Source organism: Gymnogyps californianus, chromosome 19 (assembly GCF_018139145.2).
Source record: "Gymnogyps californianus isolate 813 chromosome 19, ASM1813914v2, whole genome shotgun sequence".
NCBI lineage: Eukaryota > Metazoa > Chordata > Aves > Accipitriformes > Cathartidae > Gymnogyps > Gymnogyps californianus.
Genome location: NC_059489.1, coordinates 13,445,108 through 13,461,887, shown reverse-complemented (window position 1 = coordinate 13,461,887; position 16,780 = coordinate 13,445,108). Strand labels below are relative to the sequence as shown.

At 50.0% G+C, this 16,780-nt stretch overlaps 2 protein-coding genes across 2 annotated transcripts; one reads left to right on the top strand and one right to left on the bottom strand.

Annotated features, from left to right (window-relative positions):
• The first annotated feature begins 98 nt into the window (after positions 1–98).
• On the top strand, positions 99–2,170 carry ADPRM (ADP-ribose/CDP-alcohol diphosphatase, manganese dependent). Its single transcript, XM_050908504.1, has 3 exons — positions 99–675; positions 1,243–1,359; positions 1,646–2,170. The coding sequence occupies exons 1-3, from the start codon at positions 129–131 to the stop codon at positions 1,930–1,932; spliced, it is 951 nt and encodes a 316-aa protein (XP_050764461.1). The 5' UTR covers positions 99–128; the 3' UTR covers positions 1,933–2,170.
• A 684-nt stretch (positions 2,171–2,854) lies between these two features.
• Positions 2,855–8,833, bottom strand: TMEM220 (transmembrane protein 220). The gene is made up of 6 exons (XM_050908379.1): positions 8,762–8,833; positions 8,596–8,625; positions 7,392–7,452; positions 5,272–5,395; positions 4,390–4,449; positions 2,855–3,546 (listed from the first exon to the last, which is right to left on the bottom strand). Exons 1-6 carry the CDS (start codon positions 8,831–8,833, stop codon positions 3,414–3,416), a joined length of 480 nt encoding a protein of 159 aa, XP_050764336.1. The 3' UTR covers positions 2,855–3,413.
• Positions 8,834–16,780: the final 7,947 nt, after the last annotated feature.

Here is a 16,780-nt window from a genome sequence, read left to right as displayed (position 1 = left end):
CCACATCACCGCGCTCGGCAGCCGCCAGCACAGCCCCGCCCGCCAGCAGCGCAGCGCAGCCGCCGCCATCTTGTCGCCCGCTCTTCCGTCCCCGCCCCTTCCGCCCCCCTCACACGGGAGCGGCCGCCATGGAGGCGGCGCCGCTCTTCTCCTTCGGTGTCATCGCGGACGTCCAGTACGCGGACGCGGAGGACGGCTACGACTTCAGCGGGTACCGGCGGCGGTATTACCGGCAGAGCCTTAACCTGCTGCGGGACGCTGTGGAAGCGTGGGCCACCGAGAGGCCGCTACTCGCCTTCGTGCTGCAGCTGGGTGACAGCATCGATGGCCTCAACGCCCGCAGCGGCGAGGCCGAGGGTGCCTTGGAGCAGGTGCTGGCAGCGCTGGGGCGGCTGCCGGTGCCGGTGCATCATGCGTGGGGCAACCACGAGTTCTATAACTTCAGCCGGGCCCGCCTGGTGCACACCGGCCTCAACAGCCATCCCGCCGGGGCCGGCCCGCCAGCCGGGGACTGCCAGGCCTATCACTTCAGCCCGGCCGCACGGTTCCGCGTCGTTGTGCTCGACGCCTACGACCTGAGCATCCTGGGCAGGGAGCCGGACAGCCCCCGCTACCGGGAGTCCCTGCGGCTGCTGCGGGAGAAGAACCCCAACGACAACCTCAACAGCCCTGCAGGTACCCCCGGCTTGTCCCTTCGGCAAGGAGCATGGACAGCTGAACCTCTGCTTCCCAGAGCAATAAGGCAGCTCCTGGGGCTGACATCTGGTTGCCAGAGGGCTGAGGCATGTGCCCTATTTCTGCCCACCTCCTCCACCTCCCTGCTGTCAACTGAGAGCCAGTCAGTGGATCTCTAGGCGGGCACAGGAGATGCTCCCCCATACCTGTCATGCTGGTCTGGTGCTTTTGGAATGGGTTTATGTTGTGCTGTGTGCCCTGCAGTATCAGAACAAAAGGCAGCTGTTGGTGCAGCTGCTATTGTAGAGTGTCGAGTGATGCCCATGCCGGGGGGGGGACCCAAGAGTGGAAAACCTGTGCGTGTGTGACCAAAACCCCCGAAAACTCTAACAAATTATTTTCTCTTGTTTGTCCAAGGAGGCTGGAGTTTTGATCCAAGAGATGCAAAAAAAAAAAAAAAGATTATAAGAGTAAACCATCTATCGTAAGCAGACTTACATAAGGCAAGCAAATAGGGGAGCCTCAAGAGGTGTATGCACCTATGCCTGACCACCTTCTTCATTGCAGGACTCAAAGAACCTCGGTTTGTGGAGTTTAATGGAGGATTTAGCCAAGCCCAGCTGGACTGGTTCAATGAAGTCCTCAAGTTCTCTGATGAAAACCAAGAAAAAGTTGTAGTTATGGGTAGGTGGATATGGGGGATATAAGGGGATATATGCAAAAAAAGTTATGTAGCCAATGTATGTTAGCTGAGGAAAACATGTAGCAGCTTTGTAGCTCCACTGAGGTACACATGTAACCTGTGAAGTAGGAGAATAGCAACGATGTCTCACACTCGGGTGAGCTTTCTGTATACAGTTAGATGTCTGAGCTTTCTGGATACAGTTAGATGTCTGAACTTCCCGGCAATGAAGGCAGAGTTTGGTTACACTTAAAGTAACTCTCCTGCTTCTTTCCCTCTCAACTGCAGGTCATCTGCCCATTCATCCAGATGCTTCAGACAGAGTTTGCCTAGCCTGGAATTACGAAGATGCCCTTTCGGTCATACACTCCCATCAGTGCGTGGTCTGCTTTCTTGCAGGGCACCTGCATGACGGTGGCTATTGTTTAGACTCTCATGGAGTTCATCATCTGACTTTGGAGGGGGTTATTGAAACTCCACCGGAAAGCAATGCCTTTGGAACTATTTATGTCTATGAAGATAAAATGATACTAAAGGGAAGGGGCAGAATTTCAGACAGAGTTATGCATTTCTGAAAATGGTAAGCAAATACAAATTGCTCTTCTTCAGGAAGTACTTGGACAAAAAAACCAGGGGATTCAGCTTATTATTTGCTTGTAGAAGGATGTGCATGGCTGATCCTTATAGCTTTAACTCAAACGTTTTTCTCTTGGAGACTTTTAGAAATTGTGTTTCTGTAAGAAGACAGACCTAGTTTCTTCGTGGAGAACAGAGAAGGCCAGTAACCATGTTTGAAATAAATATACTTGAATGCAGCATGTTGACTTGAAACACCCAATCCTGACCAGATTGTTACTTACTGTGAAAAAATGCAAACCAAATTATTAATTTTGTCAAAAAAGTGCCACTTTTTTATATCAGTCAGAATTAAAGCATGCAGAATTGTACCTGCCCAGCCGCATTTCAATTTTTTTTTTTTTTTGAACATCATAGTCAGTAACGTCTCATGTCGGGCAGAATTAGTCCACCCTATAGCCTAATGCAGTCTTCTTAACATTGCTTTAAAAGACTAAAGTAATCTTCAAAAAACGCTAAGCCCAAGGAAAATGGAGACCATCTATGCTACGTCATGTAATACTGCAGATAGATACACCCGCTGGGATCTACGTGTGCACAGCTGTATTAGCCTGCAGCAGTACTGAGCGAAGAAGTCCTGACATGGGAGGATCTAAAGCATGTTGCTGTGCTGCATTTGGACCTGTTCTGGCTCCCTCCCAGCCAGCTTGCCTGTCAAGTATATTCACCTGTGCTTCCTTCTCCAGGATTAGTAGCGGTGGAACATGCTTACTGTTGCTGGGCTGCTGTGTGGGTTCTGCTTTCCAGGAACAGAAATTCTGTGAGAAGCAGAGTTGTGATAGTGACCACATCTGTTGGTGGCAGTCCTGAGTACGCATCTCGCAGAAAATAAAAGATACAGAAGCTTTCACTGAATTTTCTTTAGAAAAATAGTATTTATTACTCTGTAAAATCAGTAATTTTCAGTTAAAGATAATAGCAAAAGTATTTCTTCAGATATATTCTACATATGATTTTAGCGTAGGAACAGAAATACAGACTGCTCAATTTTTCAGTTAGTCTCAATGGACTATGCAGGCAGCTACCTGGAAGTTTTATGGCTGTAAATAGTCATTTATTGAAACAAAGCATTTGCTTTACTTTTCCCTTATGTTACAGAACAGTAGATTTCCCAAAGTACGAGGTGGTTGGAGAGTGATCCAGGGATGCCAGGATATCTTGAATATACCATTAGAACACACATTAGATCAACAGTGCTTTGAAAATGTATGAAGAAGCCAGCGGAACAACAGTTTCCGTAGAAAAATTCTCCACTCGGATTTGACAGTGTTCCTCAATTTTTTTAACAAATCTCAAACCGCACTGCTGGAAGCAGCCAGACATTCTTGGGTCCTATCAAACTGAAACTAACCTTTCATTAAGAACCAAAAGCAAAGGCAAGTAAGGTCAGAATATTTATTTTATACTTTCCCCCACCCAATTAAATCACCGTTTTACAGTGCGTTGGCCAAGATGCTCGCATCTCTTTGTTCACGTAAATGTACAGCCATGAAACAAAGGGGAAGAGGGCAACCACGATTGCAGCAATCAAGCGAACTCCACCCAGTGGACTCCTATAAAGAAGCAAATACAACAGAGCTACCAAAATCAGACTGCTACGAAACAGTCACACCTGGCTGCAGTTGGAAAGACAGCAGAGAACCTTTGGCCACTTTAATGTAGCTCCTGTGGATGCATCAGCAGAGTCCTTTACTGGAGAGGCACCACATGCCAGCAGAAAAAGTTTTTCTGCCACCTCAGGCTACGTAAACCAGGTGAAAAAAAAAAGCACCCTGCTTGCCCAGAGCATGTGTGACATGTTTTCCCAGCACAAAGGTACTGTTTGGCAGATTGGGATTTTTCATGCTCCCAGCTAACAGGAATTTAGCAAAACTGCTGTAGCACAGTCCTCTGAAGAGTCTGGAGGGGAAAAGTGTGGAGCCACTGCAGCCAGGCAGCCGCCCAGAGCCTTCTGCCAGCTCTGCCTGCATCTCCCGCCTGCTCCGGTGGATGCAGAAGACACCAGTACAGAGACCCTCACTGGAAAGTTCTGTAAACTGGGAGCAAGGGCAGAAATGGCTTTGCAGTTCATTAGCAGTTGTGGCAAACACTCACTAGCCTGTTCCACAGAAGGGGCACACCATCCTTACGCAAAGGGAGAATGTCCCCTGCCCATTATGGCAGAGGGAGCAGAAAAAATGTTTTATGTAGCTTTACTTTCTCCCCACAGACTTTTATCTGTGCAAGATCCTACAGGCTGGAGCACCAGCTACTACTGCTTAGGTATCTGAGAAGGTTCAGACAGTGACATGAAGCAGAAAAACAAGCAGCCAAAATCAACTATGCGTTTTCAAGAAGCTAGTCACTAAATGTGAACATATGAATGGATTAAAAAAAAAGAAGGAAACAAAACTTACTTTGCTGAACTGCGACAAAGACTCATCCATATTGTAATAATCACCAGACCAAACAACTCTCTAAAAAGCAAAAAAAAAAAACAAAACCAGATCAGAAAATAATACAAGCAGATGTTTACTTTTAAAAAATACAAATTTTGCCTCCAAAACAGTAGTGTCTGCTCCTTTGGAGAAGTTCAATATATTTTACTAGGATTATAATTATAAAGGTATTTACATGGAATAACTTTGCTTCCCACCACAAATCTACAAACACACGTGACCCAGCTATACAGCTGCAGAAATTCCTGCTTCCACTTTTTGTTCCACTGCTAAACTTATATTCCACAGCACATTTCCCTCATTAACACAGAACAAAGCAGCATCCCAGTATTCCAGACGGTAAACAGCCACAGTAGCTGCCAGTGCCTCACCTCAATACTGTGCAAGCACCAACTTTAGGCAACAACCAAATGTCCAGGTGAGAAATCCTCCCTCCCCCTCAATCCCTGAGGACTCTGCAGCCCGTGCCAGATAAACATGCATATGGTACCAACTCAAGAGTTTTTAAAACATTAATTCCCATTCCTACAGCTCCAGCAAGAGAACACAAAGCTGTTTCACTCTGCTAGTGCCCTGGTCTTTGAAAGCCAGAACTGCCCCCAGTTAAATCTAACTGCCACAAACAGGCAAGCAATCATGACTGTTCACTCTCCCTTTAGCTCTTTTGTCCAACAAATCACTGGTTTGGAGTACTGTGGTCCCTCCTCCTCTGTTTGATTCCCCTGGACCAACAGCACTCACTGCAACAGCCCAGCAAATAAAGTTCAGCAAGGTGACCACCAGAAGGAGATGGCCTGGCGTGCTGAATTCGTGCAGGGGAAAATAAAAGTCACTGCTTACCTGCCTTCCTCTTCATGCAAAATGTTTCCTTGAGCATAAGCAAACAAAGAGCAAGCCAAGGCAATGGTCCCAACAATACAACCAGCAGAGTGAAGGTCACAGAGGCTCCTCCAAACACCATTATCTGAGGAAAAAAATAGACTGCCAGCAACTGCGATGTAGCATGAAGTAAACCCTATAAATCAAAAATCAACTGAGTCACTAAAAAAGATGCCTCCAGCAAACACACACATACATCTTAGGCAGGAAGATGGAATTAATACCAGCATCTTTATGACCACGGAAATCTGCTAAAAAGTGCCACTGAAAATAAACACTAGTGAGCTTGGGGCTTGCTTTCCTAGGAATGCAACTTCTGGGCAGCAGCACCTCAATAAAAACAGTTTCCTGTTCTCTCCAGCAAATGAAACCATTCTGTGATTCCATGAAAACAGGCTCCAGCATTCAACATGCACGGAAAAAAATCACAAGGCGGATTACAAATGAAAGTTCTCTTAAGCAGGAGGAACGGCCTTTCTGGAGCTCACAGCCATAACCAGATGCTCAGCATGACCCCAGACGACCACCGGAGTCCAGGGGAGCGAGCCCCAGCTCCCAGCCAGCCGTCAGGGGTACCGAGCGACTGCCGCACTGCAGGGAGCGTCTTCCCTTGCACTCCCTGATAAGCCTCTGCCTGAGGTTTTGCCTGTGATGATGACATCTCTGCCTGGGGACTGATGTTTTTAAACACAGAAATACAGATGATGTGAAATATCTGAATGGGCCCACAGATTCTTGTGGTTTTCCATGTCCATTCCCAGGCGCTCGTGGGGGAGAGGTGAGCAAACGACACGGGCAGTTCTCGCTGATCTCGGCAATGTCAACAGCAAAAACTGTAAAGTTAAAAGCAGTCTTTTCTGGGCACTGACCCCTCCAAGCAAGCAGTAAAGATGATGAGCTGCCAAAATTCAAGAGCTCAGAGTGACCCAATGTTGTAATCGATTCCCCATTTGGCTGAACTTACTGCAGCTCAGCAGAGGCAGAATCTGGATCTTCCACAGACTTGAATGGCAAATATTCCTCGGTGAATTTACATAAATGTCCAGTTATACAATAGTCGTGCTATTTTAATCTTTATTTTCCACAGATCTTGGCACAAGTAACAAAAACCTACTTGTGAGTTTAACATGCTGATTCTCTTGACCAGCCAAATGCCATTATCTGAAGCTACACCTATCACACAAATAAACCTCCCCTGAAATGTTCAAAACCGCAGGCAACCAACCCTTGTGGGTTTTGGCTTTATGAATGCTGCCACTTTATATGCTTCAGGTAGCCAGAATGCTGAGAGACTGCAACGGTGTCATTTGTGACAACAGCATGCACTCTTGAAGATTTTCTTTTTTGGCATGAGGGTGGTTTTAGTTTATTCAGAGTAACTATTCATCCAGAAAAGATACAGTCACTTTTCGTATACAAAATGTCATTACTTGAAAATTATTTCTACTGGATGAAAATACAAAAAATGAACTATTTTCTGGAGTCCTAGGCCAAATCTTATCTGACTGATTCTCTCAACATGTGATGTGGCATTAGCCCCCTTAGCATACGCCCTTGGAAACTCAGCCACTGCACTGAAGCCTCTAAACGTCCCCATCGCTGCCCGTGCGCTTTGTGGGGTAGCTGCAACACTTGATACTGAACAAGACCTTCAGCTCTTTCAAAGGACTGTGCAGAGCTCGACTGCTCTTCTGTGAGGCAGATAAGCAAAAAGGCAGATTTACAACAAGGAAACAAAGTGAATTACTGTGCTAGCGTCAACACCAGAGCCAGGTTCAGAGCATGCTCCCAGGCTTGTGCTCCACTCAGGCTTTGAGTGCTGGAATCAGGGTGCAAAGGTAAGACCATGCCAGCAGCAGGCCTGGGTGCAGGGCTCCTCCGTTCACCTGCTGCACGTCCAACCATGAGCACTAAAACAATGACCAGCTTTTGTAGAAGCAGGTCCCACAGCTTTTTGCCCTCAAAAGACAGTAGGACATGTTTCCACGTGGCCTGATCTTAATCTGCGATTCAATTAAAAAAAAAAACCTTTTGGGGGCAAAATTTGAGCAGAGACTCTGTTTTGCACACCAATATCGTACCTGTTATTGAAGGGTTAATGCTGACAAGCAGCGTCAGGGCAGCTGGCACTAAGTAGACAACCTGTTAATGAAACAGAAATCTACTCTGTAGCAAAACATAGGAAGATAAGGAAGCAGAAGCGCCCATCCACATCAAGGCTTCTCCCCTTCACAGCAGTTTGTCAGATGGGCAGAACAGCTGCCAGTCCCTCTCCCTCTGGCATGCCCAGGCACTGCTCGTGTGCGTCTTCACCATCACCACCCAAAATCCTGGACCGTCAGCTGAGTGCCAGCCCTTGTTCCTCAGCTTCTGGGTTACCGAGTCCTTGCTGTGCAGCCAGCCTGCTGCAGGGCCCCTTGCACTGCATCTTGATCCCCCAGGGAAAGCCCCTACGGGACACACATCCCCCCCCAGACCCCCCAAACCCTCCACCTGCGCTGGACGGCTCCCTGGGGAGCAGGAGCACCCTTTGCTGCCGCAGCCCAGCCCTGCTGCTGTCAGCTGGGCTCACCCGCACACGGGATGTCCCCCTGCACAAGGGACATGCAGGGGACAGCCCCTGCCCACCCAGCAGCCCCTGTCCCATACAGAGACATTCCCCCTTGCCCCTCAGCTCCAAGCCCTGTGCACAGCCAGCCAGGGCCAGCGGGCTGTTGATGTGCCCGAGAAAGGGCTGGCAGAGCGGACAGAGAAGTGGGTTTTCTCTCGATTTCCCCTCGAGACCGAGGAAGCCCTGCCGAGTCAAGTGGCGACAGAAGGCGGTCAAGCTGGTGATTCAAGGCAAGCAGAGGCGGTGATGGAGACATCAGGTGGCCCGGTCAGGGGGTCTCGGGCGCGGGGCAGGAGGAACGAGAGCCGTTTGGTGTGTTCTGCACAGGGAACCAATGCTTTGCAGGGGGCAGGTGCAAATCTGGGGTGAAATGAGGAAGATCCTGGAAGCGCGGTCGGACTTCAGCCGTCGCTGCAGTAGGGAGATCGTTTTGCGGGCGCCTGCTTGCTCTTCAGCTAAAAGCAGGGAGCGGGTTTCCTCCGGCGGCCCCGGTTCGGACCAGGCGCCGGGCGGATGGGCGCGGCGGGGCGGGGCTGGGGCCACCGGGACCCCTCGGGGAAGGCGCCGGCAGGCGGAGCCGCAGGAGGAGGGCCGCCCCCGGCGCCCGCCCCGGCGCCTGCCCCCGGCGCCCGCCCCGCCCCAGCTGCCCGGCGGGAAGGGCAGCCCGTACTCACTGTCCACAGCCCGGCGTCGGGGTCGTTCACCTGCAGCGAGGAGGCGCGCACTGAGACCCTGCAGCCGCCGCCCCGGCCGGGGCCGCGCTCCGCGGGAGGCGAGCGGAGCGGAGCGGAGCGGAGCGGGGCCGCCTGCCGCCCCCATCCCGGGCGGCCCCGCCCTCACCTGCACGGCGGCCGCCAGCCCGAAGAAGGCGGCCATGAGGAGGTTGCAGAGCCGCCACAGCCGCCCCGCCATGGCCGGCGCCGCCTGCGCCGCCGCCTGCGCCTCCGCCGGGGCGGGGCCGCGGGGGCGGGGCGGGGCGGAACCGCTCGGTGCCCGCCCCCCGTGCGGCGGCAGCGCCCGCCCCGCCCGCCGGGCCCGGGTCGGGGGTGGGTGCAGGCAGGGGTGCCGCGGGGGCGCCGGGGATGGCCGGCGTGGCTTTTTCACGGTTCCTGATTTTTTAGAGAGGATTGAAAAATGCTTGTTTTCAAAACCGAGCCAAAATCCGGAGTTGTGCGGCGCTAGTTACAGTGTGCGTGTTCCGGTAACTACAGGAAAGCAAGGGTTCTCCTGTCTTTCACCGGTTGTGTCACTGAACACGAGCCAGTCTGCACACAAACAGGTCATCCACCACCGAGCTCCTGTGGCAAGTAAGTCCAGGTACGTCCTGGGCTCCGTGAAGAGAAGCGTGACCAGCACATTGCAGGGAGTTGTTATTCACTCTTCAACCCGGCGCTGGTGTACCTGCAACTTTCGGTCCTGTCCAGGGTCCCCAGGACAGAGGAAGGATGTGGAAGACCTGGACTGGGGTCCTGCAGATGGTGGCCAGGGTGGTCAGGAGTCCAGAGAACGTGGCCTTTGAGCAGAAGTCGGCAAAGACGAAGCAAAATCCAGTAGTAACATGTAACTGCCTGTGGGGTGGCTGCAGAGATGACAGAGCCATATTTTCCTTGCTGGCATCAGATGATATACCAAGGGGCAGTGGCCACAAATGGCGGCTTGGAAGGTGTCGACTGGACATTAGGGAAACATCCTCATCAGGAGGGTCATGCAGCCTGCCATAGGTGACCCAGACAGGCTGTGTGACCTCCATCCTTGGAGATTTCCAAGGCTCACCTGGACAAAGTCATGCCTCACCTGATCTGATGTGACAATCTTGCTTCAGTTGGGCTGTTGGACTCGAGACCTCCAGCCATGCCTTCATAGCGACATTTCCATGTTTCTGTGATAACTCATGTACCTGAAAGAGAATTAGATCTTTGTCTCAGTGAATACACATGAACAAACTTGTACAGTAAAATTGGCAAGCAGTTACGCAAAAGTATAAACCCCCCGAGAGAGGCCCTGCAGTCCCTGCCTGAGCTGTTGTAGGAGCGCCCATCTCCAGCTCAGCCACAGCCTTGCCTGTGTTTGCCCATGGAGCCTGTTGATCCAGTCCTTGATGCATGGGTTGACTTCCCAGCTTGACCTCAGGCTTGCCTTGTCTCCATGCATTTGGCTGGTGATCTGGGCTCTCGGTTGGATCTGGCTGCAGCCCCGGGGTCTGCCCTGCCTGCCCCGCGCCAGGGCAGTGGGACGGGCATTGCCCATGCCCCGTTGGCCATGGTGTCCCTCCCGGCGCCTGTCCCTTAGGGAGTAGCCGGCCCTCGCTGCTCCCTGACAAGCTCCTTGACCCAGTTCAGTACATGTGTGCCGATGGCTGGGGAAGGCAGGAAGGTGCTGTCAGGGTAGCAGGGGAGGGCTGGAGTGCAGAGCCCTGGCGCAGACTGGCTGAGGTTGAGACGGCTGTGGAGCTGCACCGTCAGTCACCACAGTGGGCTGACGGGTGCTGGGGCACGGCTGAGCTGGGAGAGTTCCCGGGGAGGGGTTGGGAACGGCCGTGGCTGGCAGCACAGCTGCAGGTCAAACCGCTAGTGGTGACACTGCCGGGCAGGGACCAACTATGACTGCTGTTTTGAGGGATACCTCTGAGGTCAGGCAGGACTATGCAAGACTAGATATTCATTTTTCAGCACAGGCAAGCCAAAATAAGGAACTGCTGCAAATCCTGCAGTCTGTGTCAAAACTAACTATGAACAGTGAGGTTTCCACTGAGTTTCTGTCCAGCCTGTCCTCATAGTCAAGAAACATCCTGTTTAGTTGCAAAGGACATTGTAAGCCCACCTTTACATCCAACCTACGTGTGAGAGAGATTCGTGTTTGTTATAGTTAACTTTGGTGGTAGGTATGTGAAAGGGTTTTTTTTCTCTACCGTAGAAATAACTAAGCTGACTGAGAGCTGGCATGGCAGAAGAGAAGGAACGATCTCCAGAAAGGCCTCCTGTTACACAGCAAGAGTGAGCACCAACTCCAAGGATCCCCAGTGAGCTTGTCACAAGCATCTTCTGTCTCCCAAGGGCCATGAACAGATGTGGCACTGGGTGTCACAGCTATGCCAGGGCTAGGGAATTTGGTGATGTTGAAGAACCACGGCTGTAGGGGAGGAATAGTGAGTCAGGGATAAGAGGAGACTTCTTTCTTTTCCTTGCCAAGAGACTGGGATTTAAATGGAAATTTTTGTAATGACTTGATGGTCTAGGATTAGTTTTGTATTTAAGAGGAGATTCAGTCTTTTTGTGTTGTCTGGAGAACAAAAAGAATATTGCTCAGAAGAATAGTACTGCCTCATCATTTGCTGATCATTTATGATCAAGAGTGATAATTAGTGATGAATTGAAAGTGGTCCCTTTAGAAATGTTATATCTACCACATCCATCTACCAAACCTGAGTCTCTGTCAGATCATTTCTCCTACTGATTTCAGTAACAGTGTAATACAGCCCCCTCAGCCCCCAACACAACGAGGTCTTGCTGAACCATTATGCGGAGGACATGTGAATGTGTCCACATTTGTGGAGCGGATTAATGCTTATCTTCTCCTGTTATTTTTAACTGAGTCTTTCCTCGAGCAGGTTGTATGAGAGACGAAATTACTGCAGAGCAAGTCACAGAGAAGTAAGAGCCGTCTTTGTAAATGGCTGCCATTGTTACAGCTCCACTGAGTAGGCTTTATGGTTCATAATGATTGTGTTATTCTGTACATTAAACAACTGCTGGCAGCTGCAGGCAGAACAGCAGGCCATGTTCACTCTAACTAAATCGTTCCCGATGTTTAAATTGATTCACATTCCCATCCTGAAGCCCAGGAAAATTAAACCACTCTCTACAGGTGCCCGTAAGAGTACAACTTTCCTATTCACAAGCACTCCAGGAAGGGACTACAAATGCTTAAAGGAAAGCTGGGGAACTACACATTTTGTTCTCCTCTTACCAAACCCAGCTTGATGCATGGATTAGCAAGAGCAACAGTCCAAACGTCCCTGCAATTTCTCAGTAGGTCCCCATGGAGCTGCACTCCCTCACTGAGGCACCGTGAACTGCACCATACTCCTGGTTCGGGTTTTTTAAGGAGGCAGGACCTCACTGGAGAGTGCTCAGCAACACTTGTCTTTGTGGTGTAACCTCTGTCCCCAGATCTTCAGTCCCTTCCCCTCACCTCGGAAGGAGCAGTGCTCCAGTAATGAACCTAGTAATGTGCTCCAGTAATGAATCGCTTTCATGCTTTGTTTCCAGGTCCAGGATAGGCTTTTGAATGTGTTTTCTAAAGGAGGGGAGGTATCTCGGGCTAGAAAATGGAAATGTCAAGGATTAAAAAGAAACAGTGGTGTTAATAAGAATAAGAGAGAAGAGTGTAAGAGACAGTGTGTCTATCATTAGAGTAATTTATATGATTGATAGGAAAATAAAAGCAGATAAGCTTTTCAGGCACACCAGCTGTTCTTCATGTGGGAAACAAAATTATTAATTACTGTCCATTTTTTCCAACTGTATTAGCTGATCTTGCAAACAGAAAATGCAGCTGTGATGAACTCTGTGACTCTTTCATTTGTCCGGTCACAAGCTATTGCGCAAACCTACGCAGCCCACCTGGTTTCTGTGCCGCGGCTGGGCTGCTGTTTGCCACATCATGTGCTGGGCTGGGCTGCAGGTCCGGAGGGGAGACTGCGGCTTCTGGAGAGCAGCTGGGAGAAACTGGTGGGGACTGGGAGAGAGGCAGAGAAACAGCCGGACAGGCACATGCAGGGCCCTGCGTGGGGTGGGACAGGACTTCTGCCGAGAGGAAAGGGCTGCTGGGCTGGCAGAAAGCAGCTTCTCCTGGGCACTTGGGAGGGATGGCGTGGAGGGTTTGGGAACCCTGTAAGCGAGCAAAGGTCCGTGACACAAGAGCAAGAGAGGGCAAAAGGCCTGTCTGCCTCTTGTGAGGATAGGGTGGGAAGGAGGAGATTGGTTTACCAACCGTGGCATCTGAATCTGTCTCGTTCTTTGCTGCTCTAATTCAAAAGCAATCGGGCTGTAGTGTGTTTTAGAAATATAAAGGATTTTTAGTGTTTGGTGTGCTCACCGCAAAGAAAAGTTCGAGGCTGTTCACTTTAAAGCTTTACCAACTATCACGAGCACTTCCTATAACCACCCCCGCTCCGTGGACAGAGGAGACTTTCTCTGTCTGAAGAGAGTCTCCAGCAATACTGCTTTCTCCCATAAGAGGGAGGCCAAGAACATTTAGTAACCTTGAGTATAATTTGAGCTACTTGAAAATCAGTTCCTCAATATTAGTAAAAACATTTTCCCTCCTTATGCCTCTCTGGAGTCTGCTACTTAGCCCATAGAAGTCCGAGCTTATCATCAGTTTGGCAACTCCGCCTGTAAAGGACAGAGGCTTTCAAATGGGAGTGCTACAGGGATGGACCCAGCAGCCAAGCTGTAATATCAGGAGAGCCAGGCTGTTTCCCAAGAGCCTGTACCAGAGATGTTACTGAAACATTGCCAAAGTCACCCATCCCAGTGACCCACTCCATAATAGCGCTCATCCTTGTGGACACCGACGACGCTGCCATGAATGACCATAGATTGGTTTTGATCGGATCAAAACTGGTTAAGAGGCTCCGGGTGGACAGGGCTCAGGGCCTTTGGTGTGTTCCTGGCCCCAGGACCCTGACTGCAATTCAAACAGGGACATCCGGAGATAAATCCACGGTTACACAGTTGATATTGCCAACAGGGCTTTGGCTTTGGTTGCCTTAACTGGTGGGCCAGGTGCCATGAGCAGGGAAGGATGGAGCCCACCTCACTGAGAGCGGGAGAAGTCCCATGTTCACTGATTTACTGCCTTCAGGGGATACGTGTCTAAAGTGTTCAATAGATTGACCTCCTTCTTGTCCTTATTATAATCCTGTATTAACCACCTTCTTCCTACCTCATTAGTTTTATAGAGCTCACTCAAATTGATCTTGTTTATGCTTTGTCAGCTGCTTTCTTTAATCCTAATTCAAAGTTCTCAATTCCCAGAAAAGTTCTGGAACAACTCATTAAACAAGGCACTTGTATGCACCTAGAGTACAACAAGAGGGTGGACAACAGCCACTGTGAACTCATCAGGAACAAATGCTGACAAACCAGTCTGATGTCCTGGTATGGCACAATATTTTAGGCATAAAGTGAAAAGTAGCAGAAGTCATATATGTTGACTTTAGGAAGGTTTTTAACACTGGCTGTCCTGACCCTCTCTTAAGAAGATATGACCACACGGTGAGTGCAAAACTGGTGAGATAATTGTACCTCAAGTGCTAATTATCAGTGGTTGTCAAAATGGAAGAACATATTGAAGGGATTTTTGCAGGGGTCCATTCTGACGGCAGATCCTTTTAATTACTTCAGTTAACAGCCTGGATGATTAACACCCATGTGTGCCTTATTAAACCTGCAAATTACTCCAGGCTGTGAAGGACAGCAAAGACAACAGAATTCAGCACTAGGCTGACAAATGGGAGACATGGGCTGAAATCTATAGGGCAAAATTCAACAGGTACAACTTTGAGCATTACCTTTATGAACAGTGAGCAACATAAATACAAGTGAGGGAACTGGGTGGATGCGGTTTTTTCAAAAAAGAGTCCAAGGTGTAATGGAGAGCAAACTGAACACCAGCAAGGGAAAAGGCAAACACCACCCTGGAGCGTATGAGCCAGGAGTGTAGCCTCTAAGACAAGCTGGAGTAATATGGCTAGCTAGGGACACTGTACTTCAAAAAATGCAGATCAACAGAAAAAAAGTCAAAGGAGGTCAGTGAGGACGCTGGGAGGCACAGAAAACATGAAGAAAGGCTGGAAGAATCGAGTTGATGTAGTCTGTAGAAGAGAAAGCTGGAGCGAGGAGGGGAAAGGAAACATTACAGTCATCGAGTGCCTAAGAGGTCATTTCAAAGAAGGCCACGGCAAACAGGACAGGATACACAGGATTTCAGCTCAGACAAAAAAGCTTAAGTTAGGCTTTCAGGTAATGTCAGGATGGAAGTGTGCCAGAACAGATTGCTGGGGGATGGCGCAATCCCTAGCACTGGAGGTCTTTAAGAACAGGTTTCACAAACATCCGTCAGGAAAGGTATTGTTGATCCTCCCAGATTTGCAGAGGGGGGAAGGATAAACAGTATGATTTTACCTAATTGTAAGCAAACCACAGGCAGGTGGCACAAAGTAGAGGTGGCAGCCAGCTGTCAGCTTCTGCCAGTGTTTGCCAGCAGGCACTGGGTTTCTGTATCACAGCCCACAAGATGCCAACTTTGGACCTGCACTCTTGGTTAAGGCAGAAGAGAAGGCTTAAGCAAGAGGGGGAAGAGAAAGGAAAGTTGTGGAACTAGGGAGGGGAATGTCTTTTGTGTCAGGACCTGGACTGCAGCCCCCTCCCCAGGAGTTTAACTGTTTAACTTAAACATTTAAGGCCAGTTTGCTGGTAAGAGCAAGCAGTTTAATAACCGTCAGGTGGCTTTGGAGCACTTTGGAAAAAAAGCTGGAAGAAGCCCGGAGGAGTGGAGAAACCGCTCTTCACTCTGGAGCTGTTTTTAGCCAAAGCTTTTACTTTGGTTCCCACCTAAGCTTTGTTACAACTGTGTTACTGCTGTGCCTGGCCATGTCCTGGGGCCATGAGCCAGACCCTGACCTGGGCACTTGGCTTAACCTCAGTCCTGCCTTGTTGCAGTAGACTTGTCTGGAGTCCAGGCTGAACGTGGTTACTGCCATGGGACCTGCCCTGCTCACCTTGCTCAGGTCTGGGCTCTTGCTGTTGAGGCCACTGCCTGTCCACCATGTTATGCTCCACTCCTGTGACTCTGCAAGCAGCCGTCCTCGGTGCTCCCTGGCATTAGGTAGGTGAAGTTACAGGGCTGGGATCCCGCTTTGTGGTAGGCGGTGAGGTGCCCCATATGGGAGGAGAGGACAAGGGCACACCTTCACCTGGACACGTGTGCGTGTGGGGTCTGTGGTCTTTGTTACAGGCTCTGCCAGGTGCTGGCACTGATGGTTACCACCCACAGTGCCCACACAAACTACATTCAGGAAGGGCTGTTCTTGTGGGAAGCTCTGGGTGCGAGTGCTTCCCGCTCCTCTCCAACCAAAACAGTGGAGGGGACAGATTATGCAGCTTTGAAGGAGTCAGCAATGTCCCCGGAGAAAGCAGAGGCCAGGGTGGGACAATGTAGGTTAGCAGCCTAAGTTCAAACCCAGCAAATAGGTTACTGGGATTTTGGCCCGAGTGCGTGAGGAGGTGATGGTGTTCCCCAAGGCAAAGGAAAGCTGCCTCCCTGACAGGGAGGAAGGTGACTTTGCTGGACTAGCAGGAGTTGGGAGGAGAGAGCAGAAAGAGGGAGATGGTGAGGACCAGCTCTGCCCCCTTCTCCCACCTCCTGACAAAGGTGAGCTCTGCAGAGCGTGAGATATTCACTGGAAAGCAGGGTTCGGGCAATTAGGCTGGGCTCCTTCTGTGCCCCAGGGACTACTTCTTGGGTCTCAGCCCATCTCCCTGACCCCCACATGCAGCTGAGCAGGGAAACCAGAAGACTCTAGGATGGGAGAAGATGCTTTCCCAAGCTCAAAGCACAAGAGGAAAGAAAAATCTTGGCCTTAACATGAGGTGAGATAAATAAATATGACCTGAACTGGGGGAGAAAGAAGAAAAAAAAAATGAAGGCCAGAAAGGGAGGCAACTTCTGCCCCAACCTCGTTCCCCCATTGCATTTGCACTTGCACAAAGGGCAATGGTTGGCAGCTTCTGGAGGCACATCCAGTGCATGTTCAGGACTTGAGGTATTTGCTCTATCACCACCTTCATGAGC

Bases quoted from the DNA above. Each gene is read 5' to 3' on its own strand.
- ADPRM (XM_050908504.1), top strand. From the start codon at position 129: ATGGAGGCGGCGCCGCTCTTCTCCTTCGGTGTCATCGCGGACGTCCAG. The intron at 676-1,242 runs GTACCCCCGGCT...TCTTCATTGCAG, and splicing joins CAACCTCAACAGCCCTGCAG to GACTCAAAGAACCTCGGTTT. The intron at 1,360-1,645 runs GTAGGTGGATAT...TCTCAACTGCAG, and splicing joins AGAAAAAGTTGTAGTTATGG to GTCATCTGCCCATTCATCCA.
- TMEM220 (XM_050908379.1), bottom strand. From the start codon at position 8,833: ATGGCGGGGCGGCTGTGGCGGCTCTGCAACCTCCTCATGGCCGCCTTC. The intron at 7,453-8,595 runs GTGAGTACGGGC...TTTCATTAACAG, and splicing joins CCGACGCCGGGCTGTGGACA to GTTGTCTACTTAGTGCCAGC. The intron at 5,396-7,391 runs GTACGATATTGG...TTTTTTCCTCAG, and splicing joins CATTAACCCTTCAATAACAG to ATAATGGTGTTTGGAGGAGC.